Source organism: Dasypus novemcinctus, chromosome 12 (assembly GCF_030445035.2).
Source record: "Dasypus novemcinctus isolate mDasNov1 chromosome 12, mDasNov1.1.hap2, whole genome shotgun sequence".
NCBI classification, from domain to species: domain Eukaryota; kingdom Metazoa; phylum Chordata; class Mammalia; order Cingulata; family Dasypodidae; genus Dasypus; species Dasypus novemcinctus.
In genome coordinates this window covers 101,250,315-101,266,138 of record NC_080684.1, presented here as the reverse complement: position 1 = coordinate 101,266,138, position 15,824 = coordinate 101,250,315, and the positions used below count along the sequence as shown (strand labels likewise).

General features: G+C 40.0%; 1 protein-coding gene and 1 non-coding gene across 3 annotated transcripts in view; both read right to left on the bottom strand.

Moving 5' to 3' along the window:
• Positions 1-733: 733 nt before the first annotated feature.
• EP300 (E1A binding protein p300) overlaps positions 734-15,824 on the bottom strand; it is a 76,077-nt gene continuing 60,986 nt past the window's right edge. For both annotated transcript variants that reach the window (XM_004484156.5, XM_058309179.2), the window contains 11 exons: positions 13,646-13,702; positions 12,877-12,954; positions 10,546-10,613; positions 9,494-9,644; positions 9,236-9,382; positions 8,565-8,678; positions 7,766-7,931; positions 6,934-7,098; positions 6,188-6,349; positions 3,668-3,949; positions 734-3,412 (listed from right to left, as the gene is read on the bottom strand). In XM_004484156.5, coding sequence (XP_004484213.2) covers positions 1,178-3,412; positions 3,668-3,949; positions 6,188-6,349; positions 6,934-7,098; positions 7,766-7,931; positions 8,565-8,678; positions 9,236-9,382; positions 9,494-9,644; positions 10,546-10,613; positions 12,877-12,954; positions 13,646-13,702 — 3,625 coding nt within the window. In that variant the 3' untranslated portion in view covers positions 734-1,177. The remainder of the gene's footprint in view (positions 3,413-3,667; positions 3,950-6,187; positions 6,350-6,933; positions 7,099-7,765; positions 7,932-8,564; positions 8,679-9,235; positions 9,383-9,493; positions 9,645-10,545; positions 10,614-12,876; positions 12,955-13,645; positions 13,703-15,824) is intronic.
• Positions 9,774-9,881, bottom strand: LOC111762108 (U6 spliceosomal RNA). Its single transcript, XR_002795311.1, has one exon. It is a non-coding gene; the product is annotated as a U6 spliceosomal RNA (small nuclear RNA).

The window sequence follows — 15,824 nt, the reverse complement described above, 5'->3', positions numbered from 1 at the left end:
GTGAGGGCAACAAGTGAAACAAAGTCAGGTTGTCTGTCTCACACAGTTTATTTAACAATAGGTAATAAGAAATCAAATTTAACAGTCTATACAGTGATCCAAAGTTCATATTTATAAGTAATCAACTTTAAATTGCATGATTTACAACAGTTGAGGGTTTTTGCTTTCTATTTTCAAGTTTTACAGAAAGTGTGTGTGTGTGTGTGTGTGTGTGTGTGTGTAGGGGGCCAGGATACGGAGGAAGGAAGAAAGCAAGCAAAGAAGAAACCCCAGGGATATTTTGCATGTTAAAATCATCCCAATGGAATCGTTTCTTACCCTCTTTTTAATTTTTTTCTTCTGTTAGATGTAAAAATAACGAAAAAATTCTTTCAAGAAACAGAAACCACAATATATAATACATCAATTTGGCAGCTGCCCCTGTATATTTTGAAAAAGTCATTTTTCTCTCTACATGTACAAATTATTTTAATACTTGAAGTTTTACGTTCAGACTTACAGAATAGAAAATTTTCTGGAGCACAAAAGTTGACTTGAGGGGAGGAAGGAGAAAGGATTTCTTTTTTTTAATTTTAATTTTTATTTTTTTTTTACATTTTTAAAAGAATGAACATCCTTGCACCCAGAGAAAAATTGGTATTTTAATATATATTTATATATATTTATATATATATATAGAATGTAATTTTAAAGTAACATTAACCCCCTTTGTCCTCTGGTTTTAGAAATGTTCTTTTTTTTTTTTTTTAAACTCTTCCGTAAGTGAGGAAAATAGGGAAAAATGTCAACCATCTGCACCAGTAAATAATAACTATTAATATTACATTTTCATTAATTTAAAAAAAAAATAAAACCTATTGGAGGTGCAAGGCAGGAGCATGTGGTTGGCTTCACAGACCTCAGCCTCCTCCCAGTGCACACTTGAACCACACACACAAGGGGAAAAAAAAGACTGGTAATAACCAGCCATAACAAAAATATATTCTTTGTATTCTATCATCCCTCAGGTTCATCTCACATGTCTGCTTTAAACCACAAATGGTTACTGCACAGTTCTTATGTGTTCCAAGGAAAATTGTCTTTTAAGCTAAGAAAGATTCAAAAAAATTGTTTTCAGTACAAAAAGTCTTGTTAAGAGAAAATAATTTTTTTGCTCCCAAAATACTACAAGGTGTCTCTAGTGTATGTCTAGTGTACTCTGTGAGAGGTTTGCATTCAAGTCTGAGTTGTCGGTGCTGAGTCCCAGGTCCGTGGCGCTTGCACCATGGAGGTTTGCCATGCCTGGATTGCTAGTGAGCTGGGAAAGCATTGAATTCTGGTCCGGGCTGGCAAAATGCCCTTGTTCCATAGGGTTGGCCTGGGCAGCTACCAGTCCAGGATGTGGGGAACTGGTCTGTGGGGAGACGTGATGTGGAGAAGGCTGAGGCTGCATCCTCGGGGAAGGGCTGGAATGAGGGGGTTGGGACTGCGGCCGAGGAGAAGGGACAGGCTGGGGAGAGCGCACTTGATTGGAGAGAGAAGGAGGAATCTGCTGGCCTTGTAGGTGTGGGGACTGAGCCTGATTTGGGAGCATGTGCTGCTGGGGGCTCATGGGGTTGGGCTGAGCAGGGGACCCCATCTGTTGCTGAAGGAGTCGTTGCTGATAGGCCTGCAGGCTGGCTCCTGCCTCGGCACTCAAGGCCTGGGGGAGCTGGCCCATCTGTCCCATATTCCCTTGTTGTATCTGTTGCATGTGATGCTGCATCCGCTGCTGCTGCTGCTGCTGCTGCTGCTGCTGCTGTTGCTGCTGCTGCTGCTGCTGCTGCTGCGGGGGATAGCTGACTCCTTGGGGTTGCTGGAACTGGTTATGGTTGGCCATTCCAGGTCCTATCCCCGGTCCTGCTCCCTGTTGCTGCTGTTGCATCATCTGCTGTCGTCTCAACATATCGCGGAACTGAGAAGGCATGGTGTTGTGATTCATGTTCATCGGCTGAGCCTGGGGGCTCATCCCTCCTATTGGTGGCTGGAGTTGCTGCTGTGGTTGCTGCTGGGGCAGACCAGCCCTCTGGACGCCTGCTTGCATGGGATTCATGTTCTGCATGGCTGGGTTGGAGTGGACCCCTTGCTGACCTGGCATGGTGGGTGGCTGCAGCCCTGGCTGGCCCTGGGGTATGCCGGGCTGCCCAGGGAGGGATTGTGGATTAGAGTTGGCGTACTTGGCAGCCCGCTGCTTGATGAACGCAGCCAACAGCTGGGGGTTGGCATGAAGGATACTAAGCACCTGTTGCTGCTGCAGGGGAGAGCTGGGAGACCTGAGAGTCCGCAAAAGGTTTTGTAAGGCTTGTTGAGACACAGTGCCTGGTTTGAGTGGGCTCACGCCTACCTGGCCCAGTCCTGGTTGGGGAGCCATGTTCAAAGGCTGACCCTGCTGGGCCACTGACATCATGGCCGGCCTTGGCATCCCGGGTTGTAGTTGCTGGGGCTGAGGCAATCCTCCTTGGGCCCAGGGTGGCTGTTGCTGGATCCCTGTGGGCCCCATCCCTGGCTCCAAATGTCCACTGGGAGCTCTGGCCATGGGGGGTGGGTTCATTCCCATGGGAGCCATTGGAGTCATCTGGGGCATCTGGTGCTGGATTGGCCTCTGAAAAATTTGCACATGGGCCATCTGGCGCTGCGTCTCGGCTGCCCTCTGAATCTGCATTGCCATCTCCACTGCTGCAGGTGGAGGCCCAGGAAGTGGGGGCTGAGCAGTCTGAGGGGGGGTCGGAGGGGTTACCTGGCCTGCTGCCTTTCCCTGGGACACAGGGCCAGCAGCTTGAGTTCTGGGCAAGTAGGGGGGCATGCTGTTGGGAGGGGTAGGCTGAGGCTGAGAGGTGGGCTGGGGCTGGGGTGTCTGAGGGGTGGTAGGCTGTTGGCCAGTCGGTGTAGTTGGAGTGGCAGGAGTAGGCGAGGGCAGGCCCTGCTGCTGCCCCACCACACCTGTCCGCTGCATGCTGGCCATCCTCCTGCGGAGCATCTGGGCCTGCTGGAGACGGTGCTGCAGCTGCTGCTGTCGGAGCTTTTGCTTGATGTTGAGGCAGAACGGCACTGGGCACTTATTCTCCTGGCAGTGCTTGGCATGGTAGCAACAAAGGGCAATAAGCTGCTTGCAGATGGGGCACCCACCGTTGGTTTTTCGTTTGCAACCCTTGGTGTGCTGCACAACTCGCTTCATCTTCTGACAGGAGGGCAGAGAGCAATTAGCATTTCGGCACTGGCAGGCATGGACCAGAGACTGGATACAGCGCTGGATGCTCAGGCGGCGAGAGTCTCCTGGGCTCTGGGTGGCTGCAGCCTGCTGGTTGTTGCTCTCATCATCTAAGCCAAGACCTAGTTTCTCCATTTTGTGGTCATGGTTTTTAGTGTTATAGCAGGTGATGCACAAATCATAATCCTGGAAAAAAAACTTAAGTCATTCAAAAGCATTTTAGGTATTCTGGTTGGGCTAAAAGTTTCCTTTAAAGAGTTAAAACTAGTCTCTTCAGCTGTACTAATCAGACTTGAGGCCAGGCCCCTTCCACCTTGTCTCATTACCCCTGGCAATGGGAGACCAGGAAGGCCCAAGGGGCCTATGTAACATCTCTTGGCATCGCACTACAGGTGATCCCAACCCTTCAGGCCCTCTCCTGCCCACGAAGCGGTGGCTTACCTCACAGACAGTGCAGTGCCATCTGGTCTCCACGTGGTGCTTGCACTCATTGCAGGTGTAGACAAAGCGGTCCTGGCTCTGGGTGTGCAGCTCCACCAGCATGCACATGGTTGACCACTGGGCTCTTCGGAGTGAAGAGAACTCCAGGTGCTTGTCCCTTGCAAGGGTGAGAAAAGCATCCCGACCATCCATCAGATCACAGGGGATGAGAGGGTCAGGGTCAACGATGGGAGGCAGGGAGTTGGCTGCAGGGCCAGCGATGAGACGGATCACAAAGAAGACCTGCAAAACAACCTCATTCTGATTCTGGAACTAGAGAGTCATGTCTTGGTGGCTCAATGGCAGGCAGCTGAGTCAGGCTGGACACAAGACTGGAAAATTCTGCATTAGTTTTACAAGGTAACACCACAATGATACTAAATGATATCGACATATCTCCTGCTTCAACACAGAGATCTGTACTGAGACTCATTATGGGGGACCTAAAATCACATCTTGTTAATCTTTTCTATTTCATTCAGTAGTTCCTTCAACATAAGAGTTGTCTAGTTCAGGTAAAGCACAGGTACCATGGACATTTTGCTTTAAGATAAATCCAGTTTAACCAGATTTTACTCATGAGGAAATAAATCAGACAAATCCAATCTGAGGGACATTCGGCAAAACAACTGGACGCATCAGCAAAATGCTCATGTCATGAAAGAAAAGTTTGGGAACTATTCAAAAAGGAAGGAGACTAAAGAGACCTGGCAGCTCAGCATGATGCTTATTTCTTGCCTGCAGCAGGACCAGACCTTACATGCTGGCACTTTATTAAGATTATGTTTCCTGAGTGTGAAAACTCTAGTGTGGTGATGCAGAGGATATCCTCTTACGTGAAAGGTTCCTGCTGAAATAGAGAAAGAGACAGATAAAGAAAATATAGCAATGTTACCAATTGGTGAATCATAACTGAAGGGTATAAGCAGATCCTTTGTGCAACTTTTCTATAGGCTTGGAATAACATATTATAAAGGGTTAAAATAAAAAGCAGAAGTAGGAAGTGATGGAAGATGTTATTATACATGTATTTGAAAATAATGTGTATACAACTATAAACAATTATTTACCAAACTACTAAAATGTACCACCTCAAGAAATCAAGAACTTATAAGCAAATACTATAAATCCACTATACTCTACCAATTTTCCAGAGACTATGAAAATCTGCATAAACTGGCACAACAACACATGCAGTTAAGCAAGGGACTTTAAAAAAATTTAAGATACATTTCTAAGGAAAAACAAAACAAAGAAAAGCGCATACACCAAGGAGGGGCACAGAACAAACTGATAACAAAAGTTAAAAGCATGGGGAGGGAGGGTTGTGTCACATTGTGTTTGATCTTGTAATACTGGGTTTCTTTTTGGTTTAAAAAAAACAACACTGAATCTTACAAGTGGGGAATGCCTCCAACAACCCATTTAAAATCAGGACCACATAGAAGAAATAAAGGTTATCTCTAGGAAATCCTTCCTGAGTGGTACCCCTTTCCAGTAACAAGTATCACGGTCAGTTCAACCGTGTGTCAGTCCCATGTAGCTAAGTCAACAAGTGAATTTATAAAAATCAAAACCTTAGAGTCTACTAACAGGTGACCACTACTTACCTCTTCTCTTCAGACTGAACAAAGTCACAGGATGCATCCACAATTTAAAGCCAAGACCACTACAATTTACTCTAAGGGCCTCTCCCAATTATCCTGCTGTACTAGAATTCTTGGCGGTAAATACTATTTGAAATAGTTAATAACTACTCCCGCTGGCCTTCATTGGTCAGGCTTAAAAAAGGAGGGAGAAAGGGAGGGGTTGTGAAGGGAAATGATGCTTTGAAAATCGCTTTACAGGTCAAGTACCACTGTAATAAAGGTCTCTTTAAACAAGGGTTTTGTATAACTTTCTCTCCCAAAGAGACTGCTCAACCAATCAGACTGTAATTCCATACCTAAAGTCAAGCCTTTAGTTTCCTGTCCACATTATAGACACTTCCCATAAGAACTTGATTTGGATATATCTGCACTACAGATAAAGAACAGAGACAAACTGAGAAGAATTTAGTGTTTCTCCAATTCTCTACACTTCCTAAACAACTTTCTTCAGGAAGGCTAACAATCAACATTTATCCATTTCTTTTTCCAGTGTTACATTTGAGCCAAAGTGGACTGGCCAATGCAGTGCTAAGGAGCTTGGTTTAACAAAACAGATCTATCCAACAAGTCAATCTCCTGAATGATGGAGGTTACAAACTTTGCTTATACTTTTCAATTATAAAACATAATTCATCATCTTGCAGATTTATAGCACAGCTACAAATCAAGGAGATTTTAATATTTCCTGTTCTTTCCACCCTCTTATCCATCAAATTATTTCTTCCTTTTGAATTTCAAATGGTCTAGTGCTCGCCTCAGATATGTCAACCAGGATGGACAGTTTTCAGAAATCCTGCCATTTCCCCCCTTTTGGTGGTTGCATTGTATTTACCTCTTTATGTTTCTCCATTGTGGCATACAGCTTCTGTGACAGGTCATTGGACACGTTGGGCATGCCAGGCTTCTTTTTGTTGCCCCTGCTAAGGCTGCTCTTGTTTTTGCTGGTTTTCTTATTATTCTTCTTTTTGGCATTTTTGCTGTCTCCCTTTGTCACCTGCAGAGTAACACAAAGGGGACAAGAAAATGTTACGTTGTCCTTAAGTGATTTGGAAACAACACTGAAGGTTTATTTCTTTGAATCTAGAGAACATAACCATATGCCTTTTATTTGCTAATGTGGGTCACCCTCTCTCCATTTTAAGCTGTTATTTTCAGTAAGAATCTTCACCAGGGTATGACAGCCTTATCTTTTATAGTTTATAGATCCCTCTGTTGACCAATCATGTCCCAGATTTAGTGCTAGGGACAAGGAGTGTCAGTGTTTGGTAGCAAAGAGGGTGCAAAATTGGGGAGCCAAGAGACCTTAGTTTGCTGGTTTCATCTCCTACTCACATTCTAAAAATTTATGGTTCTACAATTTACATCAACTTTTACCAGTTTACATCATTGGAAGTCAAAGACTCACATAGTATAAGGGAATTTAAAACCACTGAAATAGAATCTTAGTAACTTAAATATAACTAAGCCAACATTTCTAGTCCAATTTTAAGAGCTTTAAGAGCAAAGATTAATTACGCTCACATCTGGATCATTCATGGAATCTAGGTAGAAGCTGGAAAAGAAGCACAATGCCCTTACATCTGTGCTTTCATTGCTGGTATTTTCTTCTCGCTTTCTCTCTTCCTCTTCCTGTTCCAGTTCTTTAATGCTCTCTTCCAGCACGTTGGGCCAGAAATCACCCTCAAAGTAAGGCAATTCTTTCGCGCTTGTTAATCGATCTTCAGTAGCTTGTTTAAAAATATCCTATAAAGATATCCACACACAAATAGAAATTTCTATTTTTCTGTATTTAAAGCATTATATAGCAGCAGTCACAGCTAGGTAAACACACAAGAAACAGGAAGGATCCACCTTGCACCCATCCTTGGAATTTCAGCAGCTTACTAAGACATGTGCATACAACTCAAGCTAAGATACTAGAAACTGCATGGTTATAGACTTGCAGGAATGTTTGGGAAAATATCCACTGGCTATTTTCTTCCCCATGAATGAAAACAGATGAGAAATTCAGTAATTTAAGTTCATACCATGACATAGTCTATTTTCTGAATTTTAAAAGTAACATGACTATTAAGAATACACTTTTAGTCACATTTTTAAAACAGATTTTTGCTGATCTACCAACTTTTCTAAAGCTTAGTTCTCTCTTTCACAGATTTGTAAAAATATCAAAACACTGATATACTCAATTGACTGAATTTAACAAATGCTAAAACATTTTGCCACACATACTTCATCTTAAAAATATTTCGTTGAAGTGTTTTTATTTTGTCCAATCAGCATAATTTTGCAAATTACCTAGTTAAAACAAAAATATAAGGTTTTTGTTACTAATGTTGCTGGCTCTATATTCCATTGTATAAAAAATTTGTTTCCATTTTTACTGCTTCATTTCCATGCTACAACTGACCTTATAGTCATGGACAATACGCTCCGACACAGCCTTGTCAAGCATCTTTTTGTACCACTCCTGTAGTCGCTTGGGTTTGGGTATCTTCTGGTCAGGAGGATGACAATGGAAGATATAGTCATCTCCTTCACTTGGAGGACATGCCCAAATATGCCCTGTCGTATACCTATCAAAACAAAGCGGGAAAAGATGATTTTCAAAAGATCATCTGTTCTGGAAAGAATGTTGCTACATTTTAAACCACAAGGTGGAACCAATACAGAAACCTATGATTTCTCCCCAAGATAACAAAGTGTACAACCCAGCATTACATCAAAATACTTATGCCAGAACTAGGCATACTACATAGCACTAATATTAGATAGCAAAATGGCTACTTCTTTTGTGGATCACAGAGGAATGTTGAGAATTACAGTCACTGAGGTGAGATCTTAGCTCTGGATCCCCAAATCCCAAGTTTGCATATTAAGACCAAATGAAACCTACAATGGAACGGAAAATGGCTCCATTTCAACAAGAGTGCTAAATAAAATGAAAATTCTTAAGAGGAATAACCTGCAAGGAGAATTAGCAGATATTTTCAAGGATACTACAAATATACTGTACATTTAAAGGTAAGGGACCAGTCTTAAGATTTTTCATATCTTGAAAGTCTGCTGTGTTTTTGGGTCTCTACACTCACGTGTAAAAGGATCAAATGTAGTTTTAGGGTCTAGCTCTTCAAATCAAACTGTACCCAAAGGCTTAACTGAATCAATGAATGGTTTTTAAAAATAGCATTCATTATCAATATACTTACCCTAATTTCTTGACATATTCCAAATATCCAATTAGAATTTCATGATAGACTGCAGTCCTCAAGCATTTAGGACGGAAGAAATGAACACTATCGAGATAAGATATGTATACTCTCCTGTACAAAACGGGGAAAAACATTTGAGTTTGTGTGGCTAAAAACACACTTCTTCAATCTGTGCTTGTTGCTAACCTTATCTGTAATATCTGTAATATTCATTACATGATATTGTTAGTTGTGAAATACTAGATTATGAACTCTAGAGAAGTTAAAACCAACTCTCAAGTGGTTGAGTGCCTGCTTCCCATGTATGAGGGTCCTGGGTTTAATCCCCAATACCTCTGAAAAAAAAAAAAAGTATTTAACACAACTTAGATTTAAGCTAATTTCCTGAAAAGAGGCATGTAAAGTTTCCCATTTCTAATCTCAGGCTGCTCTTCATATCCTTATCCTGATTACTACGACCAAAGAAGAGCAATGTTGAACAGTATTTTCTGTACCTGTCAGGTATTTCACTACTACTGATTTATTTACCACATGGACAGTTAAGATTACGTATTCCCAAACCAAACATACCACACACTTTCTGGCCATTATGTCTTTTCACCTATTACAACTTCACACTCCTAACCAAATTAGAAGCCAGCAATGGGAACCTAAATTTCAAGTCATACCTCTGATTGGGTGGAGGGCAGTCAGAGCCATACTCTTGGACATGCATGCCAAAGAAGCACAAGTCCACACCATCGATCTCCTCAAAGGCAAAGAGGGCTTTGGTTCGGTATGGGAAGGATTCTGCCATCTCTCCACTATCTACAAACCTAGACAATTCAAATTGGAGGGAAAAACCACAATATATCTCATTTATATTGGAGTCATCAATAGCATATGAGTAATCATGGACCTACGGGAATGGGAAAATTACTAGATACCTTGCTTTCATGCCTGGTTTGACTTCCACAGTCTTGTCAGAAGCATGAACTACCCTGACAGTGACCTCTCCTGACTCAGGATGATTCTGTCGCCTCAGAAAGTCATTCACACGATTTTCCAGAAAGGTACCAAGCCTGGTGGATGGCAACCCTAGGAATGTAAAAATAACTTCAGGAGTTAATTTATTACAACAATTTTAAGATTCAATCTCAAAACTCAGTTCTGCTTTTTTCAATAATAGAAGGAAATGTGCTGGATTTTAAGATAGTGAATACTTTAAAAAATATAATGAATGCTTCATGATTTCTGTATCATCCTTGTACAGGAGTCATGCCATTCTCTCCTACTGTATTCCAATGTAAGCATAAGTGCTGCCAAAGTGAGTACAGTAGTGAATAATTAAAAAGTTTTATTTCGCCCAATTTTTACTCTGAATAATTTTCAGTACTGAAAGAGCTGGCGGGAGGGGAGGAGAGAACGAACATCCATATGCACCTTGCGTAGACTCCAATATTTTTAAACAACAAAGAATGGTTGGGCAGTCCAAGAAACATTACAGGAATCAGAGCAATTACTAGGTCAGCAAAATACTGCAAAGGTATGTACTACAAACAATTAAACCAACACTACAATGAAATTATTAGTATCGATTACTTCATACAACAGTAAAATTTCTGACCACTTCTACCCCCAAACTGGAAAGATCACATAAGGTCATAAAGGTAGCCTCTATTAATGACATGCGGAAAAGTGAAAGTATCACTCATGGGATGGAACTTTTGGCCAAACTCTTCCATATCTGGCCTCCACTAAGAAATGTCCCAAATAAGGAGAAATGTAGGAACAAGAAAATATATCTTTCAACTTACAAATCCTTTTCCTTGGAAATTTTTCCTTTTCTTAGATCTAATGAATTTATCACCAAAAAGTACTTTAAATAGATTATAGGATAATTTGACTTTTACTCTGCATAATGACAAAATCATTAATTTTGGGTGGTTTCTTCTTAACCATGTCTCAGTGGAAATTTATGTGGAAGAATGAAACTTACTTTTGGCTGAAAACTTATTTTCTTTCCTAGCTCGTCCAGTTTTCTTTAAACAGCCATCACAGACAAATCTAAAATATAAACCAATACTTTGCTATAACATCTCAGAAAAACATTTAAATTAATGGATACAAAAGCTATCTTGTCCATAAAGTTAAAAATCAAAAGACAACCTAGAAGAAATACTTCTAAATATTTAATAAAGTTAATACAACCAATATACAAAGAGCTTTAGAAACTAAGGAGAGGAAAAATGGACATGAAGAAATATGAAAAAATAAATGGCATATAATTTGATAATTACAAATTAAGACAGGATACTTTTTTGTAAGCCAAGCACATCAGAAAATGTGATGATGCACTTGCATGCTGGAGGTAGAATAACATTTTCAGAGAGCAGCATAGATTTAAAATATACATTCCATATGATTCTGCAATTAGACAAGGATGTGTAAATATCTTGCAAAGACTTCACACCACATAAATATTTACCAACAAAGTAAATGACGGACTATAGAATACTATGCACTCGTTAAAATAACAACAGACATGGAAGGATGTCCATAATGTATGACAAGATGCAAAAATATTTACTGTGGAGAGGTATTTGAGTATGTAAGGGCAGGTGAGAAACTTTCATTTTTAAAACTTTATAGACTTTCATATTGTTTATATTTTATAATAAGCATAAATTATTTTTAAGAAAAAGGAAGCTTAATACAGAAATAAAACATTGTCTCTAGCAGCTGAGCCTTCTGAAGTTGCAAGAATTATTGCAAATATTTTAATCTTTCTTACCCACAATGTAACAAGGAGAGCTCTAAAAAAGTCACATTTAAAAGACAAATCATAGTGAAAATAAAGAAGTAGTCACTAACTTCCCCCTATAGCAATTTTCCTTAGAATCATTTTCTGGAAAACTGTTAATGAGCACCACCCGCGACCCTGCTCTTCTCCGAGCATCAATAGTGTGGAGATCCTATTCTACTGAAAGCCACTTGAAGCATGCTCCAGCTTCCATTTTCCTTTGAAACAGAGCTGGGATCAGTAAAAAATTATCCGTTGCTGTTAAAGTCACTGATGTGTGTAGCTTAGGCAATAGGTGAATATTCCGAAACAGAACTTGGGGCCCAAGTATAGCAGGTTCATTAAAGTCTGTATTTAGTCATTGTTATGCAACTTTGCCTCTTGTTGGGCAATTAATACTTTGACTACAGTCATGCAATTTAAAGCCCTCTCCCTGCAAAAAGGTGTTAAAAACACACCCTTACCAGGGTGGTCATGATTTAGTTTATCATTCACAGCATGATGTTTAGTTGGTGGAAGGAATGGTGCAGTGCAAACCACCCCGCTCCCATCTGTATTTTTCAATTTTCCTACTGCAGTATAAATAGTCAAAATCTAGCTAATTTAACTGCATCTATAATAATACCAATTTACTGGTTTCCAGGTACTAGAGATTTCTTGTTATTTCCACTGTTAAATCTTTCAAAAGCATTTCGCTTTTATTGTAAAACTGTAAAATTAGGGAAAAAAAACCCACGAAAACACGAAAATGCCCATTTATAATTACATGTCTATGCAGTCATGTATTCATTAAAAACTAAGAAAACTTGTGGAAAAAGCCAAAATTATATGTCATTAAGTAGGGGGAAAAGCATAATACAAGACATGTACAGAACTAAAACAGTAAGAGAAAGGGGTAGGGAAGCAGGTATAGCTCAGTGGTTGAGCACCTGCCTCCAACATGGGGTTCAATCCCTGGTACCTTCTTAAAAAAAAGAGAGAGAAAGGTCTATTTTTATTTTATTTTATTTTTTTTTAATATACTCTTTTGTTTTTAAAATTTCTCTTCCCTTTCCCCCCCCCACCCCCAGTTGTCTGTTCTCTGTGCCCATTTGCACGGGAATCTGTGTCTCTTTGTTGTTGCATCATCTTGCTGCGTCAGCTCTCCGTGTGTGCGGCGCCATTCCTGGGCACGCTGCATTTTCTTTCGCACTGGGCGGCTCTCCTTATGGGGTGCACTCCTTGCGCGTGGGGCTCCCCTATGCGGGGACACCCCTGCGTGGCAGGGCACTCCTTGCACGCATCAGCACTGTGCATGGGCCAGCTCCACACGGGTCAAGGAGGCCCAGGGTTTGAACCACAGACCTCCCATGTGGTAGACGGACACCCTAAACACTGGGCCAAGTCTGCTTCCCTCTATTTTTACTTTTGAATTCTAGGTTATTTAATGTTTTAAAACTGGATTTTAATTAACTTTTCCCAATCTACAGAGCAATCTGTAAAACCTCTGTGATAAAATCCTAGAGAAAATATTGGTATAATCCTCACCCAGAGGGCCAGATGATCTCATGATGAAGTACACAAATCTGATGCATCTTCCTTCCACACTCTGTACATTCAACAAACCTGGAAATGCAGAACCAAATCCAAGATTAATTCCAAAACTTTAATCAATTCAAAGTTTAGGACATGCCCCTTGATTTCTTACAATCAAAAGATGGAGCCAAGGTCACTCGCAAGGAATTGGAAAAATATTTTTTTGTTTTTAAAAGCTCTTTAGTGTTACAGGTAGAGCAATTTCAAAAGTAGTAATTTTAAATGTGACAGTGTAAAGGTAGTGAGAAGGCAAAGATCACTGCTACTGAAACTTCCAAAGGAATCTGACATGCCATCCATCCCTATCTTTAGGAACACCTAGAGTAGTGGTACAGTTCAGTGCCCCTTATTCTTAAAGGCCTCATGACCAACTAGGGGATTATGAAAACCCCACCTGCTCTATAAGCAGTGATTATCTCTATGAAAATGCAGAGGATGACAAGGACGGAATATATAGCACTGAGAACAGGTAGCTTGGTATTTCACTTGGGTTTTTTATGTATGTATGAAACATCAAAATATTAGGTAGATTCAATGAAATATATACTAGTTCTAAGTATGCTAACAACACTAATACTTAATGTTTTCCACATTGCCCTGAGCTGTATTAGGACCATGTAGAGTTAGCCCAAGAATACAGATTACCACACAAACCAATAATGGATGGAAGAAGAAAAATTAAAGTTTACTGAATATTCAAGGAGATTCTGAAACCACTTACAGTTCAGGATCCAGTGTGTCATTTTTTCTTTTGGAAAATTGTTCTTTATTTATCGTACTAAGGAGAGAAGATAAATACAGTGAGAAAAAGTGATACCAAAAGACAACAATCTGATCACTCTTCTAACTAAAGGGAACAAATCTTAAACTATAAATGGATTAAGTCCTCTAAGACTATACTAAACATACATTAAACAAGTAGGTGCTTGGCTAACACAAAGTGCTTGATTATGTAAAGGAATGCTTGTGCTTTTGAAAAGGACTTTCTTTATAGGAAACCTACTTCCCCTTATAGGAAAATGGAGATCCTGGGCAGAACTTAGAAATAGCTAATTAGCTCCTTCTTCTTTATCTTGCCCACTGTTTCTGGTGTTAGAGATATTTTTTATCTTTTTATAGTTAATGTTCTTAGACTAAGCTATACAAGGTGGTTTTTATAGTGGGAGGTAAACCTCTATTTAGAAATAATATTCTTTTTTTTTTCCCAGAAGAGTCTAGTCAAACAGCATGTTATATCAATAAAGCTTTTCAACCTTAAGAATATGTGTTTCAGGTCACTTATAATTACCACCCATCCCCCAGGGGGGGAAATGGTAATTGTGAAGGGTGAAAATTCTATATTTCATAGTACGTATTTAAAATTTTTTTCATGTCTCCTATCCTTCAATCCAGCATAACACAATGCTTATAGACTCACTATGTACAAAAACTAACAAATCAACTCTATCTGGAGGAGGAAGACTTTCACAAATGCAATTCTTCCTTACAAGAATGAAGACAGGCCTCAACATCTAAACTATTTCTCACACAGTTATAGCCTATACAGAGCAGGGGTTCCTAACAAGGACCCCATGGGCTTGAATTAAAATTCAAATAAACATTATTCTTGTGGGGATGTACTGGTGTGGGTATATTTATTAAATAATACACAGAACAGTATGGATTTAGTAAGGAGTCCATGATTTTCACTGGACCAGCAAAGGGGTCTGTGGAACAAAAAAAACCTGGCCTAGAGGTTCCTCTCTGGTAATGCCATTTTCTTGAATGGCCTAAGGCCTTACTTTTTCTCCTCAGTGTGGTCTGAAGACAAGCAGCAACAGAAGGACTTGGGGTTTTGTCAGAAATGCCAAATCTCAGGCCCTTCAGACCTGCTGAATCAGGAGGAGGTTTTTAGGCTCTTCCAAGTCTGAGATGCACTGCCCTAAGGTTTAGGACATTTGGCAAGCCACTCTACCTACGGTACATTTCCAAGTATAGTAAAAGTCCTCTTTTCCAATGGCAAAGCTGACTTTTCTTTCTACATTAGGAAAACTTACGTAACAGTTGACATCCATGGTTTAGCCAAGGGTCAGAATGTCTCTTAAGACAGAAGAGTCTCCAGTATCTACTTTTCTAGAACAGTACTCAATCCCTACTATATTGCATTTCAATAGTGACTGAAAGGGAAAGCGCAACTTGAAAACCCAATTTGGAAATAGTAACATTTTTGTCCCTTTCAGAATGCTTGTTTTAACAGTAACATGACGATTCTATCATTCCACTTTTATTCTTGTGGAATGTTCTGAATAGTTACTGTTTATTCTAGTTTATACCAGAAAATATGAACCTGAAAACTATTAGAACTATATAGTAAGCAGTTCTTTTTCTAACAAAATATTTCAAGTTGAAAATACAGTCTTAGAGTATAAATCTTTAAAAATGGGAGCGGGTATAGCTCAGTGGTTGAGTGCCTGCTTCCCATGTACGAGGCCTTAGTTTCAATCCCCAGTGCCTCCTGAAAAACAAAAAAAAAACTTATAGAAGTGCTCTTAGACAGTTTCTTGGCAGATTTACCAAACAATAAGAGCCTGTGAGACTGCAAAAGCCCAACCAAGTCTTCTTCTAATAAGTCACTTTCATGAACTCAATTCCTATAGTTTGTTAAATTCAATTCATTATGACAGCGATTTAGGTATTCTGTTAGCCTACTAAAGAAGGCTGTAAGATGTGATACAGTACCCTCAAACAAAGAAGATTAATAATAAGTTCCTCTGCATTAACCTTTTAATATTCTAATGCCGATGAACTCTCTAGATCTGGATTGTCAAACAGAACTTTCTGCACTGGTGGAAATGTTCTGTATCTGTGTGTCCAAAAGCCTGAAATGTGCTTAGTGCAACTGAAGAAAAAAAATTTAATTT